The 14,090-nt window shown below is 40.4% G+C and overlaps 1 protein-coding gene and 1 long non-coding RNA gene across 5 annotated transcripts in view; one reads left to right on the forward strand and one right to left on the reverse strand.

Annotated features, from left to right (window-relative positions):
- LOC123974989 (neural cell adhesion molecule L1-like protein) overlaps positions 1–13,587 on the forward strand; it is a 79,284-nt gene extending 65,697 nt beyond the window's left edge. For 2 of the 4 annotated variants that reach the window (XM_046056073.1, XM_046056074.1), the window contains 5 exons: positions 6,305–6,367; positions 7,253–7,414; positions 7,802–7,984; positions 9,238–9,310; positions 13,087–13,587. In XM_046056073.1, the coding sequence (XP_045912029.1) occupies positions 6,305–6,367; positions 7,253–7,414; positions 7,802–7,984; positions 9,238–9,310; positions 13,087–13,285 (680 nt within the window). In that variant the 3' untranslated portion in view covers positions 13,286–13,587. The remainder of the gene's footprint in view (positions 1–6,304; positions 6,368–7,252; positions 7,415–7,801; positions 7,985–9,237; positions 9,311–13,086) is intronic. The other 2 variants (XM_046056076.1, XM_046056075.1) reach the window with 2 other exon arrangements.
- LOC123974992 lies at positions 154–751 on the reverse strand. The gene is made up of 3 exons (XR_006825981.1): positions 703–751; positions 516–598; positions 154–403 (listed from the first exon to the last, which is right to left on the reverse strand). It is a non-coding gene; the product is annotated as an uncharacterized LOC123974992 (long non-coding RNA).
- Positions 13,588–14,090: the final 503 nt, after the last annotated feature.

The raw sequence follows: 14,090 nt of genomic DNA on the forward strand, positions 1-14,090 counted from the left end.
GTTTACTTTTTTCTGGATTTATGTATGGGAGTCTGCCTCCATAATATAAAAATACATGTATGCCATGTGCCAGGCCTTTCAAAAACTGATAAAAAATTAAAAAAAACAACAACATTGATGACTTTTTCTGCATCTGTCCGTCGTATCCTCACTCATGCCATGTGAAATGACCTGACATCTTTCTCTTTCCTCTATAGTTAATGAGACCACACTGGAGGCGGTTGATTCCCAGGAGATAAACATCACTGGGGCTGACACCACCCAGCGGAAGCTTGAGGGCTTAGAGGAAGGCAGCCTCTACCGCTTCCGCCTCAGTGCGTGCACTCGAGCAGGTTGTGGACCTCCGTTGGCCCAGGAGAGTAGCACCGTTGTTGTTGCGGGTGAGTAGATGAAATCCATGTACCTGTCAGGGTAGTCTGGCTAGTAAGATATAATTTGCATTGGTGTGTGTATGAAAGGTTGAAGCATACAGTTGCACACTCATAGACTGTAAAAAAAGAAGTGGACGTAGTCACCCATTAGTTTGTGGACTGCTGTTTTGAAGCCACGAGTTTGGCTGTTAGGTAGCCGTCATGTTGATTTTTTTCAACCAGCGGACCTGGATGTAACCATATTTGGATAAAACGGTGGAGCCAACGGTCATTATAACAGGGATGATAATTTTGTCTAGCGAACGAGAGGCTTAAAACAAAATGTACTCACCAGAGAAAATGAACAGTAAACTCCTAATAAGCTTTTTTAGCGGTGCAGGTTAAATCACTGTAGCCTGATTGAAAGGTCGCCATGGTAATGACTTGTCAATCACAAAATAGTCCCACCCTAAAGCATACTCTGCTTTCTGGTCTATTTTCCTCTAAATTGGACCATAATTTACTAAATGAACATCTTGTTGTATTAAAGAAGACATGAAACTAGTGATTGAAACAATAAACTCATTATGAAAGTGTTTACTGAGGTAATAAATCAGCTGAGAAGTAGGGTCATTTTATCATTATTTCTAATGGAACTGTACTTCTGCTGGCCGTTTGATAGAATGCAAGTTTAAGGGACTTCCGCGTTCGCCTCACTTCTCAGACCGGAAGGTTCCCACTTGGTGCTAGTGCTGTAAACACCAAGCAGCATCACGAAAATGCACAAAAATGCAGTCCCTTATTCCACCATTTTAATTCTACTTAATTTTCCACCTTATTTTGGGGCTTTAGCATTTACTCACTACTTGAATCTTCTCACCTTACTTTCCCTTCAATTCTCTTTTCCCCACACTCACATACATGCACAAACCTACACCTGGTCTCTGGATTTGGTCTCTTACTGCAAACATACCGGCTTACCCCGCCTCTTTCTGTGTCTCTCTCCCTGTCTGCTCTCCATCAGAAGCATATTTTATAAAATCACAGAAAAGACACAGAACTGGTCTTTTGGATTTTTCCACCCACGATTCCCTTTTCACAGCAGCAGGTGTGCTGGATGTGGAGGAGGCTTATTAATGATGTAGCCTATCGAAACGATCGAAACCAACGTGGTACTGAAAGACATCTGCACTGGTGTATGCATCGTTCACTGTTGCTTTGGTCCGTGCTTGTAAAATATCTACTGTGTCTCTCTGTGTTTCTTAAAAAATAAATGCTAAAGTGGGTCTCGATACTTTGGTGGCCATTATATTACATGGGTGGCCCGCCAAGTATATGTGGGAAACACTGGATATTTCTGAAGAAATGTCAGTGTTGTTACCAGCTTGGTCAAATTCTGTATTTAAATTCATGTATATGGGTCATATATATGGGATATGATCGTTGTGTTTGGGTTTGTTCTAAAATTTCACTGGAACGTATCCAGAATATTAATTTTAAAAGCTGTAAGTATCTTGCTTTTAGAGGCAAGTTTGAGACTAATTTCTGAGAACCTTATTGTTAAGGTTAGGTTTTTTAGGATTAACAACCTAGCAACAGCACAAAAAATCTCTGTCTCATGGGTAGTATTTATACTTATCAGGACATCATCTTAGACACTGTTAAAAACACATTCAAAGCACTAACTGAATCAAGACGACACATGTAGGATTTACTCTCAAACTTAATGAGTTTTGAGGCAAAAATCTACAAAAATTAGACATAGTTGTTGCCTGCCTTTTGAAGAAGTGGAGGAGTATAGTAATCTTTTACTACAATACCAGCTTTGATTATAACGTACTGTATATATTGTTTTTTACTATTCTCACTTTCCTCACAGTGGAGTCTTAAAAGTGACATGGGCAGGTTTTAACAGCTGACCCATTATAGAGAACAATACAATTTCTCTGATTATCAGAGAAATATGCTCTCCTCTCAGTGCACACAGCTTTATTATGAGTAGGATAGTTATGGGTTCTTTGTAAATTAAACATCAACCTCCAGTTTAGCTTTTCTGAATAACGTTTCAGTGGCTGTATATGATCTCTTTAGCACTTGAATAGTGTTGATAAATCATGGTGATGTTCAGTCACACCACCCGTTAATGACCTTGTGTATTCATCAGGTTGTTGTTCAGAGTGTCATCCATTTAAGCCACAGAGCCAGTCTCACTGAATGAATTAATGAGCTGACAAGTTCAGAGAACTAAACCTCTGCTGTAGCATCTCTGAACCTATTCTGAACTGTGAACTGTGTGCAGCCTGTCACCTGCAGCTTTTCATCTAACAGCTCACTGTGGCTGCTCCTTCTTGTTCCATTACTCCCTGCAACATTTCAAACTGATCTGCTGACAAAAATCTTTGAAAATTACCGTTGTCTTGTTTTGTAGAAGCTTTATTTGATGAACGATAGTGGTCAGTGCTAATCTCACTGACAAAAGCATTGCATTTCCTGTGACTACTTCAGAATAAAAGTCAGCCAGTTAAGTCACCATTTAAATGCTTTTAATTTTGAAGCTGCAGCAGTAGGAAAGTTCGGTTTGCATTGGTAATAAGTTAATACAGCATTTTTTTCGGGTAATGTGACCACTGACACCCAGTTTGTAATAACGGAAATTTCTTTCATCATTTGGCTCCATAGGCTCATTCACCATTGTGTCACCTCTTTCAGAGATATATAGTAACTTAACTTACATTTATTTAAATGAGAATTTAGATTATTACTTTAATTTGTATCTTACATCAAGTAAAGCCATGCAGACCTGTTTTAGTTCAACACTTTGTTGATACTGGTTGCATGCATGGTTGTATGTTGAACCATATAATTTAATACAGCCAATATGTCTAGTAGATTGACCTCTTTACCTGTCACAGTTCAGTTTTCAGGTGCGTTTGGCAGGTGTTTGTTTCAACCCTGATAGTACACAAACTCTGAAAATGAGTGCTAGAATTTCATGGGGGGAAAAATGTGTCCACTATCTCTGAATGTTTTAATGAAAGTTATTCATTCCTCTCTTTTGTTTTTCCCTTTGGGAGGCTCTGCATCTTGTAGGTGGATGTCCAGTGTAAGAGCCATTAGATGCATTGTTTGTAAATATATTTGAGCAGAGGCTCAGTGGAGAGATAAAATGGTTCTGTTTTGGAGCTGTGCCCTCGGGGCATGTTAGTCACAATGCAGCAGAGTAGATTTATGGATGCCAATAGCACAGAGCAGAGGCACCATGAATTCGGAGATGATGAGTGAATGCATGTGAGTTACTGAATCTAGTCTATGAAGTGTACCTTTTAGATTTCACCTTTGTGAATGAGCTTTTAACACTTATCATCGTTTAGTTAGAACAAACATTTGTCTTGCTTAAAAATAGCCTGGACAAATTACAGACACACCAGAACAGAAAAAGCCATAGAAGTATCAGCAGATGTGCGTGTGTGTCCACGTGCCTTTGTTTAAAAGCCTTGTAATGCAAAGAGAGTGGCTGAAGTGAGAGACAGAAAACAAAAAAACAAAAGGATGGGGTGAAAGATCTGTGAGAAAAAGGAGCAGGAAAAACGGGAGAGAACAGCTAACAGCCAAAGCCGAAGAGTGTAACAGACAGAGAAAAATATCTATTTTTCTCCATCAGGTCTCATGAGATAACAAAGAAGCAGAGATAAAGTGGACTGCAAACATGACAGAAAGGACAGAGACACACAAAAATAACCAGCTCCTCCAGAGATTAAATTATTTGCTCTCTGGCACAGCATTTGAACACCCAAGTTGTTCAAGTCTCCAACATATATGCTAATGGCTTGAACTTTAATGTTTGAAAAAGTTTAGTTAGAAACATAATAATAATGAAGGGCTTCATCTCCTCTGCAATCAGCTCAGGATTCAGCAATCAGTGCAGGTCAGGCTGTGTCAGTGTAAAGCAGTGTTTATTTTCGGTTCTGGTTGGGGCACATGATATTCACACTAGACAATAAGAGAACTAATACAGGCAACATACAAATTAAATGATGTAAAATGAATGTATAAATGGAAAATTACTCAGATTAACTGACTAATATGATGAGTGAAAATGAGTGAAAGCCAAAACATCTAACTATGTCACAAATTTCCCATAACCTAATCAATAATAATAATAATAGTAATTTAATAATCATTCATTAAATTCAGGTAAATCTGATCCCAAACAGTTTTTACATGTCATTACGTAGTGTACAAATCCTGAAAATTATTAACTAATAAAAATGCATACAGTATTGACTATGAAGCTGCTAGCTACTAGCTACTGTGATAATAAGTTCCATACTGCGATAATTACTTTTAAACGCACATTGTATTCCCACCTTTTTAAAGAAAAGCAATTGTAAGCACTAAGCTGAGAAACTGTAGCTGTGTTTCAGTTCCAAACCATATATGAATACTATAAACCACACCTGCATGTACTGTACTGTAATGTGTGTACAGTGTACTGTTTGCATTTAGTGTGCAACAAATGAATTAAAAGCTGCTATGACAATGTGAAAGGGGTCACTCGAAGTGATAAACCTATAGAGAATTATCACCTGAATCTGCAACTCCCTCGGCTTTATGGAGTTCCAGCTCATTGTTTAGCTGTCCAAACCACAGCTTTACTGTTTTAGTTCAGTCTCACTGCCCTCATAGTGCCATATCCAACCAAAGCATGCAGCAGTTTTCAGTGGAAAAGCTATAAAAACCCACTGTACACTACAAGCTCAGCATCAAACTGCAAACGTAGTTGGTGAACATATTGGAGCATTTACCAGCCATTGCAGGTTTAAGAAATACTACAAGGTGGATAACAGTTAAAGTGATTTGTGAACATTTTAGGGCTTCAGCTAATGATGATTTTAGTAATCGAGTATTCTACAGATTATTTCATCGATTCACTGAGTAATAGTAAAAGAAGTACTTTTGCTTGGTGGTGCGCCATCCCCCCCGGGTCAGCTGTGTAACTCATAACGTTGCAACCCAAACTCACGGCCCAACCAGGCAAAGACCAATAACAACAAACGCACTTGTAACGTTATACATTTACGGCTGAGGATTGCAACGTACTTTTGCTAGCCTTCAACTTAACAATCAATCGTGATTTAACTTGAATGGTAAAGTTGCCGTTACTGTTTCTTTGTAATTCATTTTCTCCCCCGATATATTCCTGGAATAAATATTTCAGTTTTGAGTAGCTTCTCAGGGATGTTATTGTCCATCAAATGAGTACACTGCATTTGCCAATACACTACATACTCAAATCCTGCTCAGAATCAGTAATCTCAGCAATTACGAGGAAAAAGTGTCTGCTCTTTTTTTCTCCACAATGCCCTCTGGTGGTGTAGCTCCCCACCCAGTCAACAAAAACAGACTACTCACGCAGGCATCCACCTGCATGTGGCTGTATTTGCGAGGATGCACTGCCCACGTATTTGTGTGCGCCACTGTGTGTGGATGTACATGCATGTGTGTGTCTGTAAGCGTGTGTGTGTGTGTGTGTGTGTTTGTGCCTAGTCTATAAACCTTAAAGCTGGCTTTCCATATATTTGTAATCTTCTGCTGTATTTCATTTTCTTTTTATCCCTCTGAAGATTTGTCCCCGACTCCAGCTGTGGCCCCTGTTCAGAGCAGTATGTATCGCTGCCTGCAGCCGGTGCAGCTCGCTAATATAGAAGTAGTGGTAGAGATAGACGTGATTGTAGGTGTGTTGGTGTAGCGAGTAGCTGGTCATAGTCTCTGCCTCTGTTTGTCCTTTCTAGTTGTACAAATATAGTTCAGGCAATCCAAAATACCAATTCTGGAAAGATCCAAACCCTAACAATCCTACCCTCTTGTAGTCTATAGAGCTTGCTTATAGCACAATATAGAGCTGACAGTATTGTAGCAGGAATCTAACGTCTGAGGCTTCTCTTTTATTTCAGGCCACAACTGCTCTCACCCCTCTCCCAGCTTTATCGCAGGCAATCCAACTCATCTTCCTTTAGGTATATAACTCACACTCACACACGCGCAGCCAATCATATCCTTGTGATCTCATCTTGATGTACCTCGACTTTCAACTAACAATGGGATTCAATGGAGTCATTTCAGTCTATTCTGATATCTGCTCATGGTGGAGGGATGTCAGGAAAATCCAGCTTTGCTTAAGAGAGAGAGAGTGTGAAGACAAGATGTCACTCCCGCCCACGATCTCTATATCTACCCTTTATGAACCCAAATCCAGCTCCGCTCAATTAAGTCTGGGTCCCAGCTTTGCCTTTTGAACTGTCGTCTTGAAGGGTTTCTGCTAGCTGCACTGTTCTCAAGCTGCGGGGGGATCCCATTTTGCCTCTGTTAATCCTCTTTTCCTGCCTTCTCTCTCCTTTTCTCTGTGCCTGTCTGTGTTTTCCTTGCCTCCTTATTTTCCTCCTCCTATTTCTTCTCTCTTTTATCAGTTCCAGCCCTGTTGAACATAAGCTCTTATGTGAGTGACACCTTTGCCAAAATCAGCTGGACTGCCACAGAAGAGCAGCAGGACTCGCAGGTTTATGTGGCTTATATGAATAACCGTAAGCTACTTTTCCTGTCCCCGCCTTGCTCAACATTGATAGGAATTTTAGGTGGCATCATTTTTAGGTGCAACTGGGAAGGTTTTATAGAAACATCTAAAAATATATCATAAGCCTAATGTCTGCATGGCTACTTCCATCATTTCCATTATTGCCTAAAAATGTAAAGATGTATTTAAAGTTTTATATAGTGCAACAAATACATGTAGTAACTTAGGGAACATGTATTACTTGGCTACAGCTCATCCTATCTTCTTTTTTGATAGCATGAATGCTAATACAGAATTGCTGCTTGTGCACTTGTTGTGCTTGGCTGTGTAGGTGATGGTAACTGGCGGATTTCAGAGGCTGTTAACACTTCTCAAAGTTTCCACATAATTGACGGGCTCAAACCTGGGGCGGTGTACACCATACGCCTCTTGGCCAAGAGGCTGTTCGATAACGCTAGCATTTTCGAAGATGTTATCCAGACTCAAGTCAAAGGTGAGAGGAGAGAAAAATGTTGCGGTCAATAGAGTGTAGTGATTTGACTTCCAACCTGCCGTAACAATACAAGCACATCATTTACAAATTGATAATGACTGTGGTGAATGTGTGAGTTTATTTTATTTTTCTTGCATCTCTGTGCATTTGTTTTGTCTTGTTCCTATCTAATATTCTTTCAAAAGAGCTAGAGTTTCATAGCTGAAGGGACTGTGAGTCAAATACGACGTGAGAACATCTTCTCAAACTAGGATCCATCATGTTTTTCTGTTTTCAGTCAAAGATAAAGTTGTATGAGGAGCGCTTGAGGGGACTGTCATACTCAAATAGGCAGATTTGGAAAGTCGATCCCTGAGCTCTCTGTCTCTTTGCTGTTTTTGTTCTCAGGCGTGGAAGGTCAGCGGAGCGACTTTTCAACTCAGGGCTGGTTCATTGGGACCATGTGTGCTGTGGCGCTGCTCACCCTCGTTGCTCTCATGGCCTGCTTTGTGCAGAAAAACAAAAGTGGCAAGTATGCAGGTACGCCGCCGCCGCCGCTCCAGCGACAAGACATGTTCTCCATGGAAAAAGGTCAGTTAGTCTTTGACCAGGGTTGGGTCCCCTTGTTGTTTCGCTTCAGATGAACCAAAATTCAACTTTTCATTTCAACAATGAAATGCATAGTACATGATATAGAAGACACCAATCTTACTTGGTTATAAGTGATTTAATTATCTTTCAATATTTAAACATCACCAATTTTTCAGCATGACGCTTTAATTCAACTTTTGAATTTGGTTGACGTACTGAAAGAATGAAAATGTGCAATGGGCCTCAACCCTGACCCCAGACCTTTATGGAAATGCATTATGCATGCTTGTTGGAAACCGCATGCTAACCCTGCCAAGCCCAATATCACTTACTATGAATGTTCCACGAGATGCTTGCAGCTAGTGTAGGTTTACCTCTTGTGAAACAATTTCTGTGGCCCCGTTAGTTCTGCTTGGTACCTCTGATTACACATCTTGTCAAGCCAGATGAGTGGGAACCAGCTGGCTTTGTTCCACACCTCCCCACCCCTCACCTGTGCAGACCTTCCTTCCCCTGTGCCTTTGTGCTGTCTTGAATCAGAGCCAAATTCAGTCTCACAACAGTACCTACCTGCAAAGTGTCTCCTCGCTCAGTTTCTTTCCTCTCAACCTGCTTTCCCATCATCTCCTCACCATCCTACTTCTTTGCCTGCAGTAGCTTTTGACATGAAGCACTGAATATTTCATCAGCTCCTTTGGATTCCCCCTTTGCCCATCCTGCTCTTTTCATGAAACCCCTCTTTTGTCTTTCTCGAAAGCAACTGATATTTCTTAAAGCATACTCACACAAAGAGCTGATGTGTAGCACGCTGTGCAGACACACAGAAGTGAGGCTTTCAGTGTACATACTTGATATAATGTTTACACAGTCATATTTAGTTGGTCTCAAAAGCTTTTTGGTTATGACTTTTGAATTTCAACTCTTATATATACTCAAGTGATGTAAAAGTTCAGATAATTTATTCCTGTACACTTACTAAGCATTAACGTTGAGTTTGCTTTAGATCTAGTTTCCAAGACTTGTCTGACAGAAGATCACTGAGGTTTATTAAAACTAGCAAAAGGCCAGTGCTACTGTTTGGTTTATTTCCCTTTGGAAAATGTTGAAGACATCATCCTTTATAGTTTGAATTCGAAGCATGGCAAGTGATTTTATGTCCCAACACTACAAGTAATATGTAATTACATTTAGGGATGAAGTTGCTGCTCTTTGACAATGACGCTGCAATATCTGTCTCTCCCTCTATCCCGTAGTGAAAGAGAAGGAGGACCTCCACCCTGATGTGGAGTCACAAGGAATGAATGATGACACCTTCTGTGAATACAGGTGAGCTGTGCTCCTGCTCTGCAGAGGAAAGCTGAAGTGCCAAAGTGTGCTGGGGAAATTCCATTTTTTATCTCCTTGAAATGCAATGTGTTATTATGTTAATATAACAACCATATGTTAAATCTTTTCAGGCTGAGAAAGTCATTTGTCATCTGTCACAGTAATGTTTTTCTCTCCCATCCCAAAAGCAAACCATGCATTCATGAGCTTTACCATGATCGGCCTAGAAGCCAGTGTTCTCATCATTTAATGGGCTAGGTAATCACACTCTGTAGTTAAGAGTAGTGGGTAAGAAAAGCTTGAGATTTGCTCCCCTTTAGTTGTAATTATGTGCATTTACTTTGTTGCCGTATATACTATATCTATACTGTATGTACATATATATATATATATATATATATATGAATATAGTGTTATACACCTAAAGTTACCAAGCCCACATGGGCTTACAAGACATTACTTACATTACCTTCAGAGGCAAGAGAAAACAAAGCAAGCATACTGTATACATGTGTCAAACACATTATATAATATATAAGTAGGGTAGTCTACTGTATTGGCCAGATGACCCACCTTTTCCAAGTTACAAAACAATTTTAGTCTAGCCCTGTTGGGAAAGTTTCCCTGTGATGCCATAAGTTCAGCGAGACATTTGTTCTCATCTTTGAAGCCTTCTGTTACATAAAATACTGCTTTAATGGAAGTATTTCATTAAAAATGAATGTAAATCCAACATTTATTTGTGTTAAAAGTCACACCCTGTCCAGGAAGCTCTTTTTTAGAATAATTTTCCTCTAATATAAAACAAATGTTGTCTTATAATTGGGCCAATACGGTAATGTTGTGCAAAACAGGGTAGTAGCCGACCCTGCAAACCCATGTGTCAAACTTGAACAAAGGTGAACTTTGACCTGCAAGTTTGGTAAGTTAGTTAGTTGGTTAGTTAGTTAGAAAGATGTACACTATTTGAGGTGATTGGATGTTAGTGAAACATAAAATGTGGTTTTCTGTTGCTGTAGTGCCTCTGCCGACCTGTTATTTTGAAGTAGATTTACTTTTGAACCCTAAATTCACATTGTGTATTAGGGTGTATTGTGTGGAATATCTTCAACACAGGCCACTCTTTTAATTGTAATAGAAGACCCTTCCACTGCACACGCACAGATTGATTCTAGATATATAGCAATTGCTGATGGAAAATATCTTACATTCAACAAAATGGGCATAAACTAAGCACGGTAAACGGGTTGAAAACCGGAGCCTTTAAGCCCGAAGCAGACAGCTGTTTTACTTATAATAGCTGTTGAATTCCCATTGTTCGCATTGTTTAGCTGCTACGGTGACAGTTTAGGGAAATCGTCTGAATCCTATTTTGCTTGACAGCGCTGCAGCAACTGTGTGACAATGGCGTGTTTGTTTGTGCACACGCAACAGAAAACACCTAAAATAGCCTCTTCTGTCTGCTTTGATTCTGCTCGTTATCATATTACTCAGAACATGATTACTCACAATTGTGTGGTTGCTGCCAATTGCATTCCTGTGATTCTTGCCAAGACTGTAATTCTGTTGAACAGGAAAGAATGCATTGTCTACAGTCATGTTTATAGATTTTATAGCTTAAAGAATTTAATATTATACATCAACAGTGAAATCTTATTATGATGATGAGATTATTTTGTGCTATTGTTTTACGGAAAGTCCAAATTAATAATACGAAACAAGTTTTAATTCAAAACTAACAAAATTTGTTATTGAGGTTTGTGTTTTACATATTCTTTGCATACCATTGGTGCATAGCTAATTGTGTGAACCATCATGATGATATTAAATGGAATTGACATATAACTTTATAACATATACATCTCCTATCAGAAAACATTTGTGATAGTGATTTTAACTCTGACATCAAGTTTACTTTGGAGCTCATCAGGCAGGGGAGTTGATGAGTTGGTGCAGATGTTTGGCTGCAGCTGTTTAGAATGCCTCTCAGGGTTGGTTTCATGAGGTTGTTCAGAGTACTGTCTCCCCAGAGTGCCCTTAGCCTTACTATGATGTTGTTTTCCTGGCTTTAGAGCTGGATTCAGGGCTCTCTTGTGCCCTTTGAATCTCTGAAGGCAATAGACCACCCACTAGTATGCCACGTGTCTGGGGAGCTGACAAGTGGTAATCAGCTTCAGACGATTTCTCTTTGGAGACAGCCCTCTGCTGCGTAGCCCCTCTGTCCACTGCAAGAACAGCAGGTGTCATAGCTTGAGATGGCTGTTAGCCAACAGTGTAATGCAATTTCTTCCTTGGATAGTTTATCAGCTGTTGTTTTTGCAGCAAATGTGGCAAAGTTCTTCTTCTAGACACCTTCAAACTAAAAAAAATACAACTTTAGATGCAATGGGGTGGAGGGCCTCCTTCGCTCTGAAGTTTCCGTGCTGCCCCCAAACCAAGTCAGCATGGGTCAATGGCAAGACAGATTACCTTCTGCCAGGTGACGTGCCTCCATCTCTCACCTGTTTGTGAGGCTTAAGGAAAGCCCGGCCAAGGTCTTGAATGAGAGCTGGGGCTCAAAAGCACCCGGCCCCATTTTATCACTGTAATAAAGTCACTGTGGGCGGGCTGCTGCGGCTGTGGCATTCCACTGCTCATAGATAACAACCACTTATCTTCAGCGCTCTAGAGTCGTCAGAGAAAGAAGGCTTGATAAAAGCTGAAATGCGGACCTTATGCAGCTTGCATGGTAAACGGCCTCATGAAATGGGATAGATAAGATTGGTTATTAAAAATCCCAGCGAAGGAGAAGCAATTTGTAATCAGAGCTTGAACCATGTCTCTGTGCTAAAATGCTGCTGAAAATGTCGAGCTTTTATTTGACACAGGTGTCAACTACAGTACGCCTCAAATGGCGCTATCATATACCAGCCACCTGACTAACGTCTCTGAACACAGCAGACAGTCTGTGTTATGAATACTAAAATCAAAGGAGAGAGAGAAGTGTTATCAAACACCGCTGGTTTAGGGAATTAGAAAAGAGCACAGGGAGGAGAAATATCCTCAGTGTTTTGAGGTGACCCCGCATCTTGTAGTGAGACACCTGCAAGTTGGCCAGTTGCCCAGCCTTAAATTGGCATCTAATCTCCTCGGCCTGCGTGTGGGCCCCTCGGGAATACCAGGAATGACAGGCTGTTAGTCTGGGATTGCATATGCCCCACCTCTTCCCCCCTGTTCGTTCTCCTGTTCTCAATCCCAGCCACTACCCCTCACTTCCCCCCCCCCCCATATATGCACACACACCTCCCACCCGTCTCCTTTTTCACTGCACTGCAATTTCCATCGCTGGTTCTAAAGAGATTTGAAATTGCCTTTGGTCCTGAAGCCTTGGCAATTAGCAATTAGTGAAGTGATTGTACCAAGCCCTCCCTCCTCCCTTGTGCTCCGTTTCCCGCTATGCAGCCGCCGCATCCACCCCTGCCTATTGCCTGTAGTGATGTATTGAAACCATAAGAACTCCCTTTGTGACTAGGATCATGTGTGTATGTGTGTTTTAGTGCAGACAAACATTTAATAGTATATATGTACTGTACAGGCTCTGCACACTGGTGTTTGCATGTGTATCTGTGTAGCTTTTGGTTATACAGTATATGATATTGTGTGTGTGCTTGTGTGTCAAAGACCTCTTAGGGGCCCTGTGTTGCTTCCGAACATCTGCCTGATGTACTATAAAATGTGTTTGTTAATGCACTGCACCACTGACCCCAGCCATCCTTCTCTGTCGTTGTTGATGGCAGTGACAGCGATCAGAAGCCACTGAAGGGCAGTAGCTTGTGTTCCCTGGTGGGGGACAGCGTCAGCAGAGACAGCCTGGTTGACTACGCCGACGGTGGAGAAGAATTCGATGAGGACGGTTCATTTATCGGAGAATATTCCGGACCCAAGCACAGAGGCTCTGTTAGTGAGCCCAATGGACCCAGCTCTGTCACTGCATAAAGCTATGCTCCAACTGAAACTGTCTACTTCAAATCCTTTCAAAATACTTTTTAAATTCATCTTCCATGGCATCAAATATAGCTTGAATTGCCAAATATATGGGGGGGGGACTCAAATGTGCAGAAGTTTTTACAGCAGGCAGAAGAAGGGACTGGAATGGGAAGAATAGACCCACCATACACATCAGTGTGAAAACCATGTGAGTGTTTGTACATATTTTAAGAGAATGACCTGTATCATTTGAGTTTTTCATGATTTTGTTAATGTTGTTGTTAATGATAATAAAGATCTTTTTGTACCTATCAGCCAAAATCTTCTGCGGTACACATTGATTTTCGTCTTTCACAAAAGGCAGAAGATAAACAATAATTTTCCACAATGTATAAAAACACTGAAAATCTGATATACAGTATGTATTTTTTACACAGTGGATGAGAATAACACATAAAGTACATAAGCATCTACAACTCTGCAGGATGTCCTATTTAATGAAGACAGTTACATTCACATCGTGAAATGGAAACAATATCTAGTCATATATGACTGTCCATTACTGTATATTACTGTATATTTTATGTATGGTTTAGATTGTGTTAATTTGCAAATGTGTGAAAGTTGATGATTTGTTTATAATCAAAATACTGATAATTACAGTGGCCCTGAGAGGCCAACGCACTGCAACTTAAGAAAATACATTCAAATTCATCACAACACAACACATTAAGACAATACAACACATTTAGACAACACAACACATTGAGACGACAACACAACACATTTAGACAACACAACACATTAAGACAAC

Source organism: Micropterus dolomieu, linkage group LG08 (genome assembly GCF_021292245.1).
Source record: "Micropterus dolomieu isolate WLL.071019.BEF.003 ecotype Adirondacks linkage group LG08, ASM2129224v1, whole genome shotgun sequence".
NCBI classification, from domain to species: Eukaryota; Metazoa; Chordata; class Actinopteri; order Centrarchiformes; family Centrarchidae; genus Micropterus; species Micropterus dolomieu.